The sequence below is a fragment of the Ranitomeya variabilis genome, chromosome 8, assembly GCF_051348905.1.
Source record: "Ranitomeya variabilis isolate aRanVar5 chromosome 8, aRanVar5.hap1, whole genome shotgun sequence".
In the NCBI taxonomy this organism is placed as follows: Eukaryota; Metazoa; Chordata; class Amphibia; order Anura; family Dendrobatidae; genus Ranitomeya; species Ranitomeya variabilis.
The window spans coordinates 163,469,552-163,486,483 of NC_135239.1; the positions used below are offsets into that span (position 1 = coordinate 163,469,552).

A 16,932-nucleotide genomic window follows, 5' to 3' on the forward strand; every position below is an offset into this window, starting at 1 on the left:
CTCCTGGGACGGCCAGGTGGAGAGCGCGCCGGGGGCTCTCGGGACGGCCAGGTGGAGAGTACGGGGCTATCAGGTGGAGAAGGGGCTCTAGAGCCGGTACTTACATCAGGTCTGGCCGGTGACGATGAATAAGAGCACAGAAAGCCAGTCCATCCCGGAAAGAGGAGCTGAGGTCGGAGACGCGGACCCCGGGGTAGCCCTCGCACTGCCGGGCGCACCACTGCTGCAGGTTCTTGGAGGCAGACATCATCGCAGCCTGATACCGGCGCAGGCAGCGGGTGAGGGGCTCTCGGGGTCACTGCAGGGTCACAAGGTGTCGCTAATGTCATGTGCGGCGGAGGTCAGGACTGGGGCAGGCGGGCCACGATGAGGCGGGGCTCTCCGCTGGCTCCCGGTGTCCGGCAATCTCAGGATTATTGCACCCCAGGTCTTCCTTGCTTGTTTCCGGGCAGTGTCTGCTGCACCGTCCCCGCCTCTCCTCACTGCTCCGCCCTGAGGACAGATGGAGCGGTAGGGGGCGCTGCGGACGCACACGTTACCGGGCGCTGAGCTGCTGCCTCCATAGACGTTGCAGCACCCGGCGCCATGAAGACAGCGGGACCTGACACCGCACAGCGCGCATCCTATGGAAAACCCAGCGCACCAATCACAGTCAGGATTCATTTTTCTGCTTTGTGGGTTGTGAAATGAGAGACGTGATCTGATTGGTTGCTGTGGGATCTTCTTGTCTGAGGCCCTGGGGAAAGTTCTGAAAACTTGTGAAAAGAAAAAGAAGAGTTACCCGTAGCAACCGGTCACTTCTGGAGGTGGAGTCTGGTTACTATGGTCATTGCGTCCACTTCCTAGCACAAACCATGTATATACATAATTACACAGGAGAGGCCCCTGTTCAAAGCTAATATATCTTTATTGTGCTTGTCTATGTATGCCCCTTTTTTCACATGTAAAGCGCCATGCAATAAATGGTGCTATTAAAATGAATAATAATAACATATGGGCCCTGTGCTCTTCATAATGCACAATTCCACCTCCTCTGGGGGTGGTAGTGGCCCCTTATCTCTTGGCTGCCCCCCGCCATGGTGTGTCCGACGCCCTGACCTGGGCTTAGGCCGGATTCACATTAGCGTTTCTGTGCACAGTGTATGATCCGCATGCATCCTGCGTCCATATCTTTAACATTGTGTACGCAGGGACATGTTTTTGCATGTGTTCCCATGCGCCTGCGTCGTTTCGCGGTGTGCGGCGGTGTCCTGCGAACGCAACATGTTGCATTTTTTGAGGCATCAAATATTGCGCAATTTTCCCGCATGTGGATGATTGTGTAAAAAAAACGCATTACTGTCTACGGGAACGCATTGGTACACAAGGACATGCGTATGCATGCATTCGATACGCATGCGTACTTTAGACTGCGCATCTCCAGAAAATGATGTCACCGCCTCCACCATGCGCATAAAAAACGCAAACGCATGCCAAAATGCATTTAAACGCATGCACACGCAGCGTTTTTGTTTGCGTCATGCGCAGGCATAAGCATGCATTTGCGCATGCAGATGATACGCTGCGCACAGAAACGCTAATGTGAACCTAGCCTTAGGGAGCAGAACAATGTGTCTGCCTTTTGCAAAACATTTCTAAATTTTACAAATGTCGTGTGGTGAATCCTCCCTCCAGAGGGCACGTCACCACTGCTCCAGAGTCAGGTGGCAGTGCAGCGCCATTATACTCTGGGCGGGCACACACTGACGGCGTGGTATCAGTGGGGTTACCATTGTGCCCCCCATTCAGAACAAGGTGACGCTGCGGCAGGTGGTCTTCAGTCAGGAGCGGTAGGATTGTGCGGCCCCCTGAGAGATGCTCACCTCACGGCAGATGCGGCCCTGTGTTATGCCACCACCGCCAGTACGTGCCATTGCTATCTTCAGTTGCTGTGCCTGACCACAGGAACCGTTGTATGAAGCTCCCGCTGCAGAGGCCTTGTACTAGTGTCACTTCCAGTCAGGGACATAATAGTGGGTGCAGGGGTCCTGAATCCTAAGGGGATCCTGAGCTTAAGGAGGTCCAAAAGGTTCCTCTGGTCCATATGAGAAGACTAATATTATTACAAACAGTGATAGTCGGGGCCCTCTTGATTTTGGGGTCCACAAGCTTTCAATTACAGCCCTGTTTTCAGCTGCAGATTATATCTCTGTAGTGAGGGATTCGGGGGGGGGGGAATAGGCCACATTTCGGGTCTGTCCACTCTACACCTTTTCCTGGCCAGTGAGTCCAACAAAGTTTTCAAGCAGAAACAGTTTCCAGAGACACTGGCGTTTTTTTCCTTAAACATCTTTTTGCTGTCATTTCCAGAGCGCCTTTGTGACCGCTTATGAGCTTTATATGATGCTTTTCCAACATTTTTCGAACATTTTTTACTGTATTTAACAATGAAGAAAGCAGTAGCAGTTTTTAAAGCCCTAATACTGCAAAGACTCTCATGAAGATGCTCAGGGATCTTTTGAGCTTTGCCTTTGTATTGTAAAGTAGAAAGCGTCTTCAAACGCCAGAAGAACGGACATGTCACTTCTTCTATCTGTATGTCATCTTTGGAAACCTGAAGTGGTTAAAAGATGTTCAAAAACCTGAACACATGAAGAGTGAGGCGTCTTCACACAGACGTGCATACGTTCATTGCTTTGAGCATTTAGTTAACGTTTTTTCAGGAAGGTTTTTCAGCAGAATCTCGTGTGCACATACCCTTAGAGGACCACCTGCAGCAGCACTCGGCAGCCATGCTTTGTGGGTTTGCATTATCTGCCGCTTTGTGGCTGAGCTGTTACTATTCCTGGACACTTCCACTTTACAATTATAGCACTTGCACTTGACCAGGGCGGATAATGTCACAAAACTGACTTGTGGTAAAGGTGACATATTAAGACAGTACCATGTTTAAAGTCACAGAGCTTTTCAATACCACACATACTACTTCTACCAATTTGTCTATGGAGGTTGCATGGCCACGTGATTGATTTTACGTAGCTGTTAGCAATGTATGTGGCTGAAATACCCAAACTCAACAATCAGGAGGGGTATTCACATGCTTTTGGTAATATATTGTATCTGCTAGTTACATACTCCATGGCAGGGGTGGAGATACCATTGGTGCAAACTGCTATGCCCCACGGGTCCCCAGAGTCAAGAGGGCCCATTTCTACTTCCAAAGCAGGGAGGATTGTGCATTTTGATAACCTATCCGACCGGTCTTGCACAAGGACCCTCTTCTATCTGTGTCTGCCCCTGCTCCAAGGCTTACCAAAGTTTTCTGCTGAGCCCTTACCAGCCAGACTATAGTGACACTGGGCATTTTTCATGCTAAATGAGGAATCTATGGCAAATTTCCTTAATTACGGTAATACTCCAGACAGAAACTGAGAATACAGCCATTGCACTGAATTAGGGTGCCTATGTGGTGCTGGAGAAGGAAGAACAAACAAATCAATTTTGGAACAAATCAAGTCAGACATGTCACTCGAAGCAAAGATGACCAAGCTACGACTTGTCAACTGTGGACACATCATGCGAAGAGAGCAATCATTGGAAAAGGACATCATGGTCGGAAGAATAGAAGAAACAAGGCAAAGAGGAAGACCATGAACTCAATGCCTTGATACAATCAAGATAACAGCAAAGAAGACCCGTATGGTCCTTTCTAGACTTGCTCAAGATTAGTGATGAGCGAGTATACTCGTTGCTCGGGTTTTCCCGTGCACGCTCGGTTGACCTCCGAGTATTTGTCAGGGTATGTGTCCACGTTCAGGAAACGCTGCGTTTTTGACGCAGCGTTGAGCCGCAGCATCAAAAACGCAGCGTCCAGATGTTACAGCATAGTGGAGGGGATTTAATGAAATCCCGTCTCCACTGTGCATTAAAAAACGCATGCGGAATTCCCGCAAAAACGCACATGCGGTGTGTTTTTTCAGAACACAGCATGTTGCTACAATGAGCAAAACACGCAGGAACACCGCAGGTGACCTGCCAGTGACCTCAGGTGCATTTTTGGTCAGGATTTTACCTGCATAAAATCCTGACCAAAGCCTGAAGCAATCCTGAACGTGGACACATACCCTTAGGCCGGCCTCACACTAGCGAGTTTTACGGACGTATGAGCGCATAAACTACGTCCGTAAAATTCGCATAACACACGGCCCAATGATTCTCTATGTCCCAGCTCCTATCAGCTGTATTTTACTGATCCGTATTATACGGTCTTGTACGGCCGTAGAAAATCGCAGCATGCTGCGCTTGTCACCGTATTGCGCAAAAAAAATCGCCAATGAAAGTCTATGGGGGCGAGAAAAATACGGATTCCACACGGACCAGCAGTGTGACTTGCGAGAAATACGCAGCGGTGTTAGTGAAAAGCCGGTAATTCAATTGCCGGCTTTTCATTTCTCCTTCCCAAACCCAACAGGATATGAGACATGGTTTACATACAGTAAACCATCTCATATCCCTTTTTTTGCATATTCCACACTACTAATGTTAGTAGTGTGTATGTGCAAAATTTGGGTGCTGTAGCTTGTAAAATAAAGGGTTAAATGGCGGAAAAAATTGGCGTGTGCTCCCGCGCAATTTTCTCCGCCAGAGTGGTAAAGCCAGTGACTGAGGGCAGATATTAATAGCCAGGAGAGGGTCCATGGTTATTGCCCCCCCCCCCCGGCTACAAACATCTGCCCCCCCCCCCCGGCTACAAACATCTGCCCCCAGCCACCCCAGAAAAGGCACATCTGGAAGATGCGCCTATTCTGGCACTTGGCCACTCTCTTCCCACTCCTGTGTAGCGGTGGGATATGGGGTAATGAAGGGTTAATGCCACCTTGCTATTGTAAGGTGACATTAAGCCAGATTAATAATGGAGAGGCGTCAATTATGACACCTATCCATTATTAATCCAATTGTATGAAAGGGTTAAAAAAACCACACACACATTATTAAAAATTATTTTAATGAAATAAACACACAGGTTGTTTTAATATTTTATTGCTCTCTCAATCCACCTGAAGACCCTCGCTTGGCAAAATAATAAACCAACAATATACATACCCTCTGATGAACTGTCACGTCCCACGAAGTAAATCCATCTGAAGGGGTTAAATCAATTTACAGGCAGGAGCTGTGCTAAAGCACTCGCTCGTACCTGTAAACCCCGGGTGCTGAAAGGAAAGCAGGGTGATCTGTACTTACATTGAGTCGCGGTGAGGCGCCCTCAAGTTACAACAGCCGTCAGACTCTAAGGCCGCTATTTGGTCATGAATTGCCACCGCAAACATCAGGGCCACACAATCATGATCTGAGGGCACCAATTGGGATAAAGAGGAAGCCCCCATACTCTGTTAACCATTTACAATGATAGTCACAATTGACAGCAGCATCTAAGGGGTTAAACAGATATGGACGCTGACAACACTGATCGTGGCTGATGCAGCAAGTTGTCAGCTATCGTACACAACAGACGGCTGCTGGATTGTCTCCTGTATGGGGATGATATTCTCTCATATCTCAGGTCAGTTAAAAGGCGTATTGGCGGTCCTTATTAATTCTCTTTTTTTTAACAATTATATGGTTCCCAGGGCCTGGAGGAGAGTCTCCTCTCCTCCACACTGGGTACCCATCCCCACATGATCCGCTTACTTCCCGCATGGTGGGCACAGCCCCATGTGGGAAGTAAGCAGATCAATGCATTCCTATGTGTGCGGAATCCCCGCGATTCCGCAAATCAATGAACATGCTGCGTTTTTTTTCCGGAATGCGTTTCCGCTCAGGAAAAAAATGCAGCATGTGCATACAAAATGCGGATTGCATTCTTTTAATTGGATGCTTAGAGTGAGCGTTTTTTTTCGCGGTTTTATAGCGAAAAAACACGGAAAAAACACGAAAAATCCGAAAGGTGTGCAAACAGCCTTACAGCTATTAGCCAGGCTAAGTACATGTGGGGGTTACCTGGTTGTAGGGAATCCCCACATGTAATCAAGCAGGCTAAGGGATGTAAATCATCCAGCTGCGGCGAAGAAAACTAAATCTCCGAGCACTAAAAAATACTCGGAGGACCCCAGAGCGTGCTCGAGAAATCTCGAGTAACGAGTATATTTGCTCATCACTAGTCACCTCCGTTAGCCACTTCATCGCTATTGAACCCTGAAGCGGTTAAAAAAAAGTTGACAAAAGACGGAACATTTACACAGCAGGTCATTTTGACATTGCAGTGCACATGTACATTCTGTTTGACTTTTTACTGCAAATTCAGGTGGGTTCTAGGTGTAGTCCTCCTGAAAATGATGTAGTGTGCATATATCCTTAGGGTACCGTTACACAAAACGATTTACCAACGATCACGACCAGCGATACGACCTGGCCGTGATCGTTGGTAAGTCGTTGTGTGGTCGCTGGAGAGCTGTCACACAGACAGCTCTCCAGCGACCAACGATGCCGAAGTCCCCGGGTAACCAGGGTAAATATCGGGTTAATAAGCGCAGGGCCGCACTTAGTAACCCGATGTTTACCCTGGTTACCATCGTAAATGTAAAAAAAAAAAAACAGTACATACTCACATTCCGGTGTCCGTCAGGTCCCTCGCCGTCCGCTTCCCGCACTGACTGAGTGCCGGCCGTAAAGTGAAAGCAGAGCACAGCGGTGACGTCACGGATCGTGCCGTCGTAGCGACAAAAGTGCCACTGTGAAACGGTACCCTTAGAAGAGACTCACTGTTCTCTGGAGTTTGCTCTTGATTACATAGAACAGTGATTATTGAAAAAAATTGTAATAGTATTTCAAAGAGTAATTTCACTTTCAGAAAACCTGTGACTTTAACTTATTATATTGACATGGAGCCAGGAAGTTATATCTTCACATTATTTACACATTGCAGCGGACCGGAGGTATTGTAGGTTTTCTCATTTCCACCTTTTAACCATAACTTTACACAGGGTTGATTTCCTGTTACATTACCGACCATAGACAGATTTATGCATACATTGCAGCCATAAGGTCGTATCTTGTATTGCTTATAGTGAGTAGATTCTGTACTTTCATCACAATTTAGTTATACCATCTAGTGGTCAATCACGAAAAATTGCACTTTGTGTCTCCTTTTTTGACACCTTCTGACTTCATTTAATCAGGACATTCCTGAATGTAATTAGTGCTTGACTAGTGTTAGCACTTTAAAAGTTTTTGTGCAATTGTGCTCTTTTTTTCTTTACATGCATTAGCACCTTTTGAAACCTTGCTTTTTATTGTACACTCTTATTGTGATTTGCATTTGCACTTTAATGATTGTTGGATTAATTAACTGTAATTTACTTTATGAACTGTGAAACATGGTTTACAATAGAGAAAAGCAACTTTATATACCTTGCTGCTATTTATGAATTGTTCCACCATTTTAACCTACTTTTTTGTAGCATCCATTCCTGAAATTGTAAATGTTTTTATTTCATTATTTAATAAATATTACATTTTAGAACTACAAATATCCTTTTTGTTCCTGGACTCATGACATTAGGAGCAAAACCTGTTGAGTATAGATTTATTTAGGAAGGGCATCCTACTATTTATGGGCATATCATATATGTACGGGCATTTTTCTGATATTATTGCAGAAGTTTGGTTTGGGGGGGTTGAGGCTGTGAAACAAACTCTTGGCTCCCACATTTTTGAAAATGCAGCAGTTTTTTGCTTTATATTGGATTGTAGAAATGATTCAGGAAGTAAAGGTGTCTGGGAATATAGGTAGCAGCGTTCATGCCATCCTAGAATTTTGGGCTACAAGAGGAAGAAGACCAGCAAGGATTCAGGATTTAAGGTTGGACTTCAGAAAGGCAGATTTTAATGGACTCAGAAAGAGGGTAGGAAAGGTCCAATGGCTGGATGTTCTAAAGGCCACAATTGTCCAAGAAGGATGGTAGATTTTGCTAAATGAAATTCTCACATAAAAAAAAAAACATTTAACAGGGAGAAATGCCAAGATTCTACATCTGGACAAGAAAAAGAAAAATGAAATCTATAGAATGGTAGGAATAGAACTAAGCAACAGCACACGCGTGAAAAAAATGGGTATACTAATAGATCAAAGACTGCACATGAGTCTACAATGTGATGCAGCAGTAAAAAGGCAAACACAGTTCTAGGATGTATTAAGAGAAGCATAGAGTCTAGATCACGTGAAGCAATTACCCCCCCTCTACTCCTCCTTGGTCAGAACTAATCTGGAATACTGTGTCCAGTTCTGTGCACCACATTTAAAAAAAAAAGACATGTCCTATACATACAAAACCATGTCCTACGAGGAACAGTTAAAGGACCTGGGAATGTTTAGCTTGCAAAAAAGAAGGCTATGAGGAGACTTAATAGCGGTCTACAAATATCTGAAGGGATGTCACAGTGTAGAGGGATCATCCTTATTCTCATTTGCACATGGAAACACAAGAAGCAATGGAATGAAACTGAAAGGGAGAAGATACAGATTAGATATTAGACAAAACTTTTTGACAGTGAGGGTGATCACCAAGCAGAACAGGCTGCCATAAGAGGTGGTGAGTTCTCCTTCAATGGAAGTCTTCAAACCAGAGGTTGGACAGACATCTGTCTGAGATGATTTAGTGAATCCTGCATTGAGCAGGAGGTTGGACACGATGATCCTGGAGGTCCCTTCCAACTGTAACATTCTCTGATTAAAACGCCAGCATCTAGCATGGCTCATGTTTTTTTTTCTGTCAAAGTGCACAATATGCTAGTGCAAATGGGCAATTTTCTACATAACCTCAGATCTACAAGGAAAATATTAGCAGCATGGTCTGACTTACAGGCCAGACAAGTGCATGTAAATCATAGGCAGCTCCTGTAGATGAGCACACACAGTCAGCTGTCATCTGAGCTTTAAAAAAAAAAAAAACAGCCTGAGTATAATTTGTTTTTGATGCAACGTATAGAAGCATGTTCACACTGGCCATTAAACAGACAAAATCTAAGATAGAAACAGAATTAGCAAATACTCTGTTGTTAATAAGTAAAACATAGAAGTACATATGAATAACATAGGGTACTTAAGTAAACACTGTTTTTGATCAATGAAAACGTAAAAACCATCCCACCATAACAAAAAGCACCCAAATCGGGACTGTCCTATACTGTTCTATTATTAAAACCTTACCATGTGTCAAAAATGAGATCACTGTGAATAAGGGCAGAGCAGGACTGAGGTCTGACGGTGGAGACACAGCCTTGAGAAGCTATATAAATGTAATGTCCAGCTTAAAAAAAGGTCATACCCTTGTTTGTACCGAGTGCAAAAATCTGAAGAAAAACAAAGAGAAATGAGCTGGAGTATAAATAAAACATCAACTTGTCCCTCAAAAAATAAGCCCTCACATTAATCTGTCTGCAGAAATATTACAAAATTATAGCTCTCAAATATCACGATGCAAAAACTTGTGTGTGTGACAGCAGCCAAACAGAACAGAAAAAAATGCTAAAAATCTGGTATTGCTGTAATTGCACCAACCCGAAGAATAAAGTTGTTTAACACACCGTAAAAAATTAATAGAACCAATTTTTCACCTGCTGTTGATTTGTTAATTCTGCCAATCAAAGATCGCAGTAAGACCGGGATCACACATACGCGAGATACGGCCGAGTCTCACAGGTGAGGACCCAGCTCTGGCGCCGGCACTCCGGAGCGGAGCGTGCAGCCGCACAGCAATACATGGAGCTGCACGCTCCGCAGTGCCGGAGCCAGAGCTGGGTTTTCACCTGTGAGACTCGGCCGTATCTCGCGTATGTGTGATCCCGGCCTTAAGCTCGGCTCAGATTAAGGCTATGTGCCCACGTTGCGGAATTGCCTGTGGAATTTTTTGTGCGGATTCTGCATCTCTTGGCAGAAAACGCAGGTGCGTTTTTTTAATGCGGATTTTTATAATGGAATGGGCACAAAAATGCTGCAGATCCGCAAAAAAGAAGTGACATGCTACTTATTTTAATCCGCAGCATTTCCGCACTGCATTTTCACACCATTAGCACAGCATTTTTTTCCATTGATTTACATTGCACTGTAAATCACTTGCGGATCTGCAGCGTTTCTGCACGGTATAAAACGCTGTGGATCCGCAGGAAATCGTGTGCACATAGCCTTAGCCTGAGCTCAATTCATTATAAACTGTCCTATTTACCATACTCCCTTCTCTCCCACCCCAAAATACATTTTAAGTCCCTAATGTTGTCATTCTGAATTGTGGGATGGGGAGGACGCTATCAGGGACTTCGCACCCTACTCCACCAACCCCTCTCCCCCTTACTCCCATCCAAATCCCCCACCTCATCTCCCCCACTACCATCATTGTCATCTCCCCCACTACCATCATTGTCCTCTCCTCCACCTCCATCATTGTCCTCTCCTCCACCTCCATCGTTGTCTTCTCCCAAGTATATTGAAAAACAAATAGAAGACACTCGCCTCTCCGTTCCTTCCCTCCGCTGTACCGCTTCTTTCTTCATCGCCGGCAACTTTCTAAATAACGCAGCAACGCGCTGGGTGCTGATGTCATCAAGCAGTGAGTGCGTGTGTCACCGAGAAAGTACCGAACAGGGAGCTGAGGACAGAATCCTGCAGCTGTGCTGCCATTTTCTCTTGTAGACAGCACGATGCACATGATGAGGACAATCTGACCTTGTGCACCATGGAGCCTCGGGCACCAAGCAACAGGCCAGATCAAGCTGACAGACACCAGACTGGAACCCGACAGATAACACAAAAAGTCAATGAAGGATCCAGCAGAGCCTTGTGGTATTTATTATGAATGGAAGAAATAATACTATTGCCATCATGGTCTCAGTATTAGGTTATGTACTCACAGTATTTTCAGCAGATTTCTCACTAAAAACATGTCTTTTGGCAGGAAAACCACAGCGTACAATATGCGCTTTTTAATGCGTTTTTACTTTTTTTATGCATTTATTTGAATGGGTGAAAAACATTGCAAAGACACTAGAAGAACAGCCATGATTCAGTTGTGGAAAAAAAAACACATTGATAGTTAAAAAATTTGAGAATAAAAAGCCTGAGATTTCACAAAGCTCATCTATTTTGCTGGTATTGTAAAGCTTATAATCAAATTAGAGTGATCCAAAATCTGTGTATGCTATCGCTAATATAAATTTCCGTCCGTATCACTAACAACTTACTAGAGCAGTGAAACAGAGAGCACACATATTGCTATATATAAAAACAGTCTTTTTATTCAACATATACCGTATTTCGCGGACTATAAGACGCACCGGACCATAATACGCACCCCAAATTTGGGGTGAAAATTGCAGAAAAAAAGATTTTTTATAAGATGGGGGTCCGTCTTATTGTCCGAATTTAAAGTATCTTACCTGTGTGCTGGTGGTGGCAGAGCAGGGTCACAGGAGGCATGGTGTCGGCAGAGGTGGGGTGAGGCGGTACGGCGTGCACCTGAGCAGGGTCCCTTCCTGCTTAGGTGGGCGACGCCACGGCCTGGTGTCCATGGGAGGGTGGCAGCAGTGGTTACCGGCAGAGGTGTTGGGATGAGGAGGCACAGTGAGAGGTATGGCGTTAGTGGGGTCCCTTTCCCCGGTGAGGTGATGCAGCAGCCCAGTAATGCAGCAGAGCCGGGTGAATCCTGTTGTTACCGCGGTGGCAGAGGTGTGGAGACGAGGAGGCGCAGTGAGCGGGGTCCCTTTCCCTGGTGAGGTGATGCAGCAGCCCCGGTAATGCAGCAGGGCCGGGTGAATCCTGTTGTTACCGTGGTGGCAGAGGTGTGGAGATGAGGAGGCGCAGTGAGCGGGGTCCCTTTCCCCGGTGAGGTGATGCAGCAGCCCCGGTAATGCAGCAGGGCCGGGTGAATCCTGTTGTTATCGGTGCGCGCGGCCATCTTCCTGAGGCCGCGCGTTCGCAGATGGAGCTCTGCTGCCCGGGGCTTCAGGAAAATGGCCGCCGCGATCCGCATCTGCGCACGCGCGGCATCCCGCGGCCATTTTCCTGAAGCCCCGGGCAGCAGAGCTCCATCTGCGAACGCGCGGCCTCAGGAAGATGGCCGCGCGCACCGATAACAGGATTCACCCGGCCCTGCTGCATTACCGGGGCTGCTGCATCACCTCACCGGGGAAAGGGACCCCGCTCACTGCGCCTCCTCATCTCCACACCTCTGCCGCCGCACCTCTGCCGCCACGGTCCACGGTAAGCCTGCATTGCGAATATAAGACGCACCCCCCATTTTCCCCCCTTTTTTGGGGGGGGAAAAGTGCGTCTTATATGCCAAAAAATACGGTACATAAATGATTAAAATACAAGATTTTATTAAACCAAACTATCTCAGTAGTAAGGGACCGACAAGCTACTAATCAAAAACAGCGTAAGATATTAACCTACATAATAGAAGATAGGCTGAGCACCAGTGGTTTCTACATCCCTCCAATAATCATCCATACCAACAGATACATATGTATATAGAGGGTGTTACCCTTGGCGCTCCAGCCACTATTTCAATTGATTATATTGCCACCGCATAAATATCCCTATTACCAACTTCTCTCGGCTAAACCATAGAGGTTTGTAAAGTGCCGTGGACTAAATCATACAATCAGATGTTACTTTACTTACATTGCTGTAAGAAGAGTGCCCGGGTCCCTCTTACCCCAGATACTTACTGAGATAGTTTGGTTTAATAAAATCTTGTATTTTAATCATTTATGTATATGTTGAATAAAAAGACTGTTTTTATATATAGCAATATGTGTGCTCTCTGTTTCACTGCTCTAGTAAGTGGTTAGTGATACGGACGGAAATTGGTATTGTAAAGCGAAGCTTTTTTTACACCAAAAAACTTCTGCAAACACTCAAAGTGAGCACAAGCCCTTGACGTTTGCAATAACCCAGTGTTATTTGAATGTAGATATTTTCTGTCAGCAAAATAAGCGGCTCATGAAAATCTTGGTGTGAAACAGCTTTGCCAGCAGGAGAAGTAGACACAGTGTCATGCAAAATCAGATTATGCCCAGAACAGGTGCAGCGTGGGAAGTGGCTGTTTTCTCTCGCCAGCAGCCCTTCAACACTTAACAGCTGCAACTTTCCCAGAGTTTTAGTATCTACGTATATGTGTGTGTATAGAAATAAAACAATTCAAAAATGTTGGAAACACTCCAAAATCAGATTAAAAGAAAACTATTTTAATTAGCCCGCGCAGGCATTTCACCTCTTCGCACGAATATATTATTCAAGCACGCCGAAGACTCTTGGTTAGCACCCGAGCATGCTCAGATAACACCTTATCCCAGCACGTTCGCTCATCACTAATGGGCACATTTTTTTTTTTTTTCACCATTTGACACATACAGGTGCTTCTCACAAAATTAGAATATCATCAAAAAGTTAATTTATTTCAGTTCTTCAATTCAAAAAGTGAAACACATTATATAGAGTCATTACAGACAGTGATCTATTTCAAGTGTTTATTTCTGTTAATGTTGATGATTATGGCTTACAGCCAATTAAATCCCAAAAGTCATTATCTCAGTAAATTAGAATAATTAGCAAAAACACCTGCAAAGACTTCCTAAGCGTTTACAAAGGTCCCTTAGTCTGTTTCAGTAGGCTCCACAATCATGGGGAAGACTGCTGACTTGACAGATGTCCAGAAGACAGTCATTGACACTCCACAAGGAGGATAAGACACAAAAGGTCATTACTAAATAATCTGGCTGTTCAGGCTATGTGCACACGTTGTGGATTTTGCTGCGGAGATGGAAATTTCATTCTCCAGCAGGACTTGGCACCTGTCCACACTGCCAAAAATACCAATACCTGGTTTACAAACACAGTATCACTGTGCTGGATTGGCAGCAAACTCACCTGACCTTAACTCCATAGAGAATCTGTAGGGTATTGTCAAGAGGAAGATGAGACACCAGACCCAACAATGCAGACAAGCTGAAGGCTGCTATCAAAGCAACCTGGGCTTCCATAACACCTCAGCAGTGTCACAGGCTGATCACCTCCATGCCCCGACGAAGTATTGAGTGCATTTACTGAACATACATTTCAGAAGGCCAACATTTCAGATTTTAAAATCATCTTTTAAGCCGGTATTATAAAGTACTCTAATTTACTGAGATAATAACTGTTGGGTTTTCATTGGCTGTAAGCCATAATCATCAACATTAACAGAAATAAACACTAGAAATAGATCACTCTGTTTTTAATGACTCTATATAGGAGTTTCACTTTTTGTATTGAAGAACTTAAATAAATTAACTTTTTGATGATATTCTAATTTTGCGAGAAGCACCTGTAGATCTCAATGTCTAGTGCCCTTATCTCATCATCGTCCACTTCTCCACCCCCCCCCCCCTCTAATGTTACCCCAGCCCTTTATTTTCTGCCTTGTTGCCAAGTTAAATTCTCTGCCGCCCTGCTAGAATTCTCATCCACCGTGCAGCGGACCCATCAGGTGCAATTTATGTGCAGAATATAGATTGTACCCAATGAAAAGTCAGCCCAGTGATTCAAGAACCCAAATCCTTCTGTTTTGCACCAAGACTTACCGTAAGTCATGAATTTACATCCCTAAATTCCACCTGTCTCTCCCATGATGTGCGTGACACAGGCCTTCAGACTGCAACCTAATTCTTTAAAATTTTACCTAGGGATTTTCCACCTACCACTTTTTCTGCTCTCCCCACATGGACCACGACAGCATGCTCAATACCAGCACCTCTCCCCCCTTCCCAGTGGTACCTGGCACCAGAGAGACTAAGAACTACAGAACAATTGCGGAGCGTGTTAATTTTGCTTAATTACTGTGCTGGGTCATGTTTTCTTGCTGTCATAAAAAATGTGCTGTTCAGCAGACAGAAGCCCTGATCTCCACCTGAGCGCGTGAACAAAGTGGAGTACTGGCTCAATCCAAACTCCATGGTGCGGATTCAAAGTTTTTATGCCAGAAACCTGCCTTCAAAGCTTTGAAAAGTTGCACTTTTTTGTGCACCAGGGACCTGGGCAAAATTTTTGTCTCCTCTGGCGTTTTTTTGTTGTTGCCAGTTTTACATAGCTCAGCAGAAATGGGCAGTCTGGTGGAGCCGCAAGCCTGCCCACCAGATTAATAAAAAATGCCAGCACTGTGCAGGCCAGGAATGCTATACCAGTCCCCGAATGACGTAGCATTTCTGGCACAGCACATGCCACTTAGAGTCGCGGAACACAGTAAGTGGTGCGCGCCTATTAATGAATTTGGCGCCTTCTATTTCAAGAAGACTGGCTTAGCAGGATTGTTACACCTGTCTTGATGGATTGGCCCCTATGAGTCTGCACAAGGTGGTGTATGATTTTGTATTGAGCCAGTACACCGCTCTGTGCGCATGCTTAGGCAGCAGCTCAACTCTTCTGGCTGTAAAAGAACATGCTACAGAGTAGCAGATTGGAATTTAGGAATCTGTCAGACTTTTTTTTTTTTTGCTACCTCATCAGAGCAGCAAAAATAAATATAAGACCCCGATTCCAGAGGTGTATCACAACTGCTGCACTCTGTATAACCATCAAAGCTTTTAGATTTAGAATGAAGCAGAGCTGAGCAAGCTATCCCCGCACACACCAGGCTGTGTATGTACATTGTCTATAAACAGTGAGCTGCTTATCCCAGGAGGGGGCGTTGCCGGACTAGTGTTGTAGGTAATCTCTTAGTGATAAAAGCTTCGTGGTTAGTAAATGACAGCAGCTCTTTGACAAATAACACATCCCTGAATTCTGTGTTTCAGCCTCCATCTTCTGCTGTCTTCAGATTACATAGCTAAAACCTGCTGATAAAGGCAATCTAAGCTTTGACTATGCAACCTTAAAAGGGTTTGTCCAACACTCGGAGAACCCCTTCTGAATTACAATGTTCCCTCATGTAGAACAGAAACATATCATACTTACCCCTCCGATGCCGTTCCAGAAATGTCGGCGCGAGGTCTATGGTGACATTATGTCTCGTGTGCACTGCAGCCAATCACTGGCCACTTCACACTCTCTTCCTTCGGACACAAACAGACATCCGGAAAAAACAAACAAAAAACAGCATTTCTCACTTCAAGATGTCAGTTTTGTCTGAAAAAATTCAGTGAAGAGACCACCGATTACATCATTCAACCAGTATCACACCAGCCCTAGAAGAGCACCATAGGGAGTATAAAGTGTTTTTATTCTACGTGGAGAATATTATAATTGAGAAGGGGTGGTCTGAGTAGTGGACAATCCCTGTAATGTCAGTCCTCAAAGAAAAGTTTAGTAATTATCAACCTACTCTAAGACACCATTCTATCCAGACATTCATTTGCACTGTACTAAGATGTGAGTCTCTTAATGAACTTGGCACATCTTGTTGTGCACGCGGGGTCTTAGTGAGGGGGCATGCCGAGTCAGACGCTCCTGCTCTAGTGAGGTGCATGCATCTTAAAGAATAAGGAGCGTTGGACAAGTGGTCTCGCCACAAATCCTACTGCAGTCCCTGATGGAGTGACGTATGTGGGGTAGCAAACAGCACAGCTCATATTGAATTTCACAAGGGGAGGATGCTATGCCCCGATTCCGCCCGTATTACTGGAGTTGGGCGAAAATGCCATGAGAACATCAAGTCGCAAAATTTTAGCCCAGCCTCGAGTTACCCCGAAATTTTGAGACTTTTCCAATCTTTTTAAACCAGTATAAAGCTTTGCTGACTCTGGTCTTATATAACCGTAGCGTGCAAGAATTTCACAAACGCTCAGCACTGCTATATTAAATATAAAAATATTTGCTACTAAGTCAAAGGGTGACAAACTTAGATTATCTAACATTAGCTTGCCAACACATAGACAACGTGGTGCATTAAACAGGTCTAAAGCCAGAAAAATATTTACACGGTA

At 44.9% G+C, this 16,932-nt stretch overlaps 1 protein-coding gene across 2 annotated transcripts in view; it reads right to left on the minus strand.

The window, feature by feature from the left end:
- MICALL1 (MICAL like 1) overlaps nucleotides 1-636 on the minus strand; it is a 40,632-nt gene extending 39,996 nt beyond the window's left edge. The window contains exon 1 of one of the 2 annotated variants that reach the window (XM_077276491.1): nucleotides 105-625. In XM_077276491.1, the coding sequence (XP_077132606.1) occupies nucleotides 105-250 (146 nt within the window). In that variant the 5' untranslated portion in view covers nucleotides 251-625. Of the gene's footprint in view, nucleotides 1-104 lie in introns of both variants that reach the window. The other variant, XM_077276489.1, reaches the window with a different exon arrangement.
- Between the last annotated feature and the right edge of the window lie 16,296 nt (nucleotides 637-16,932).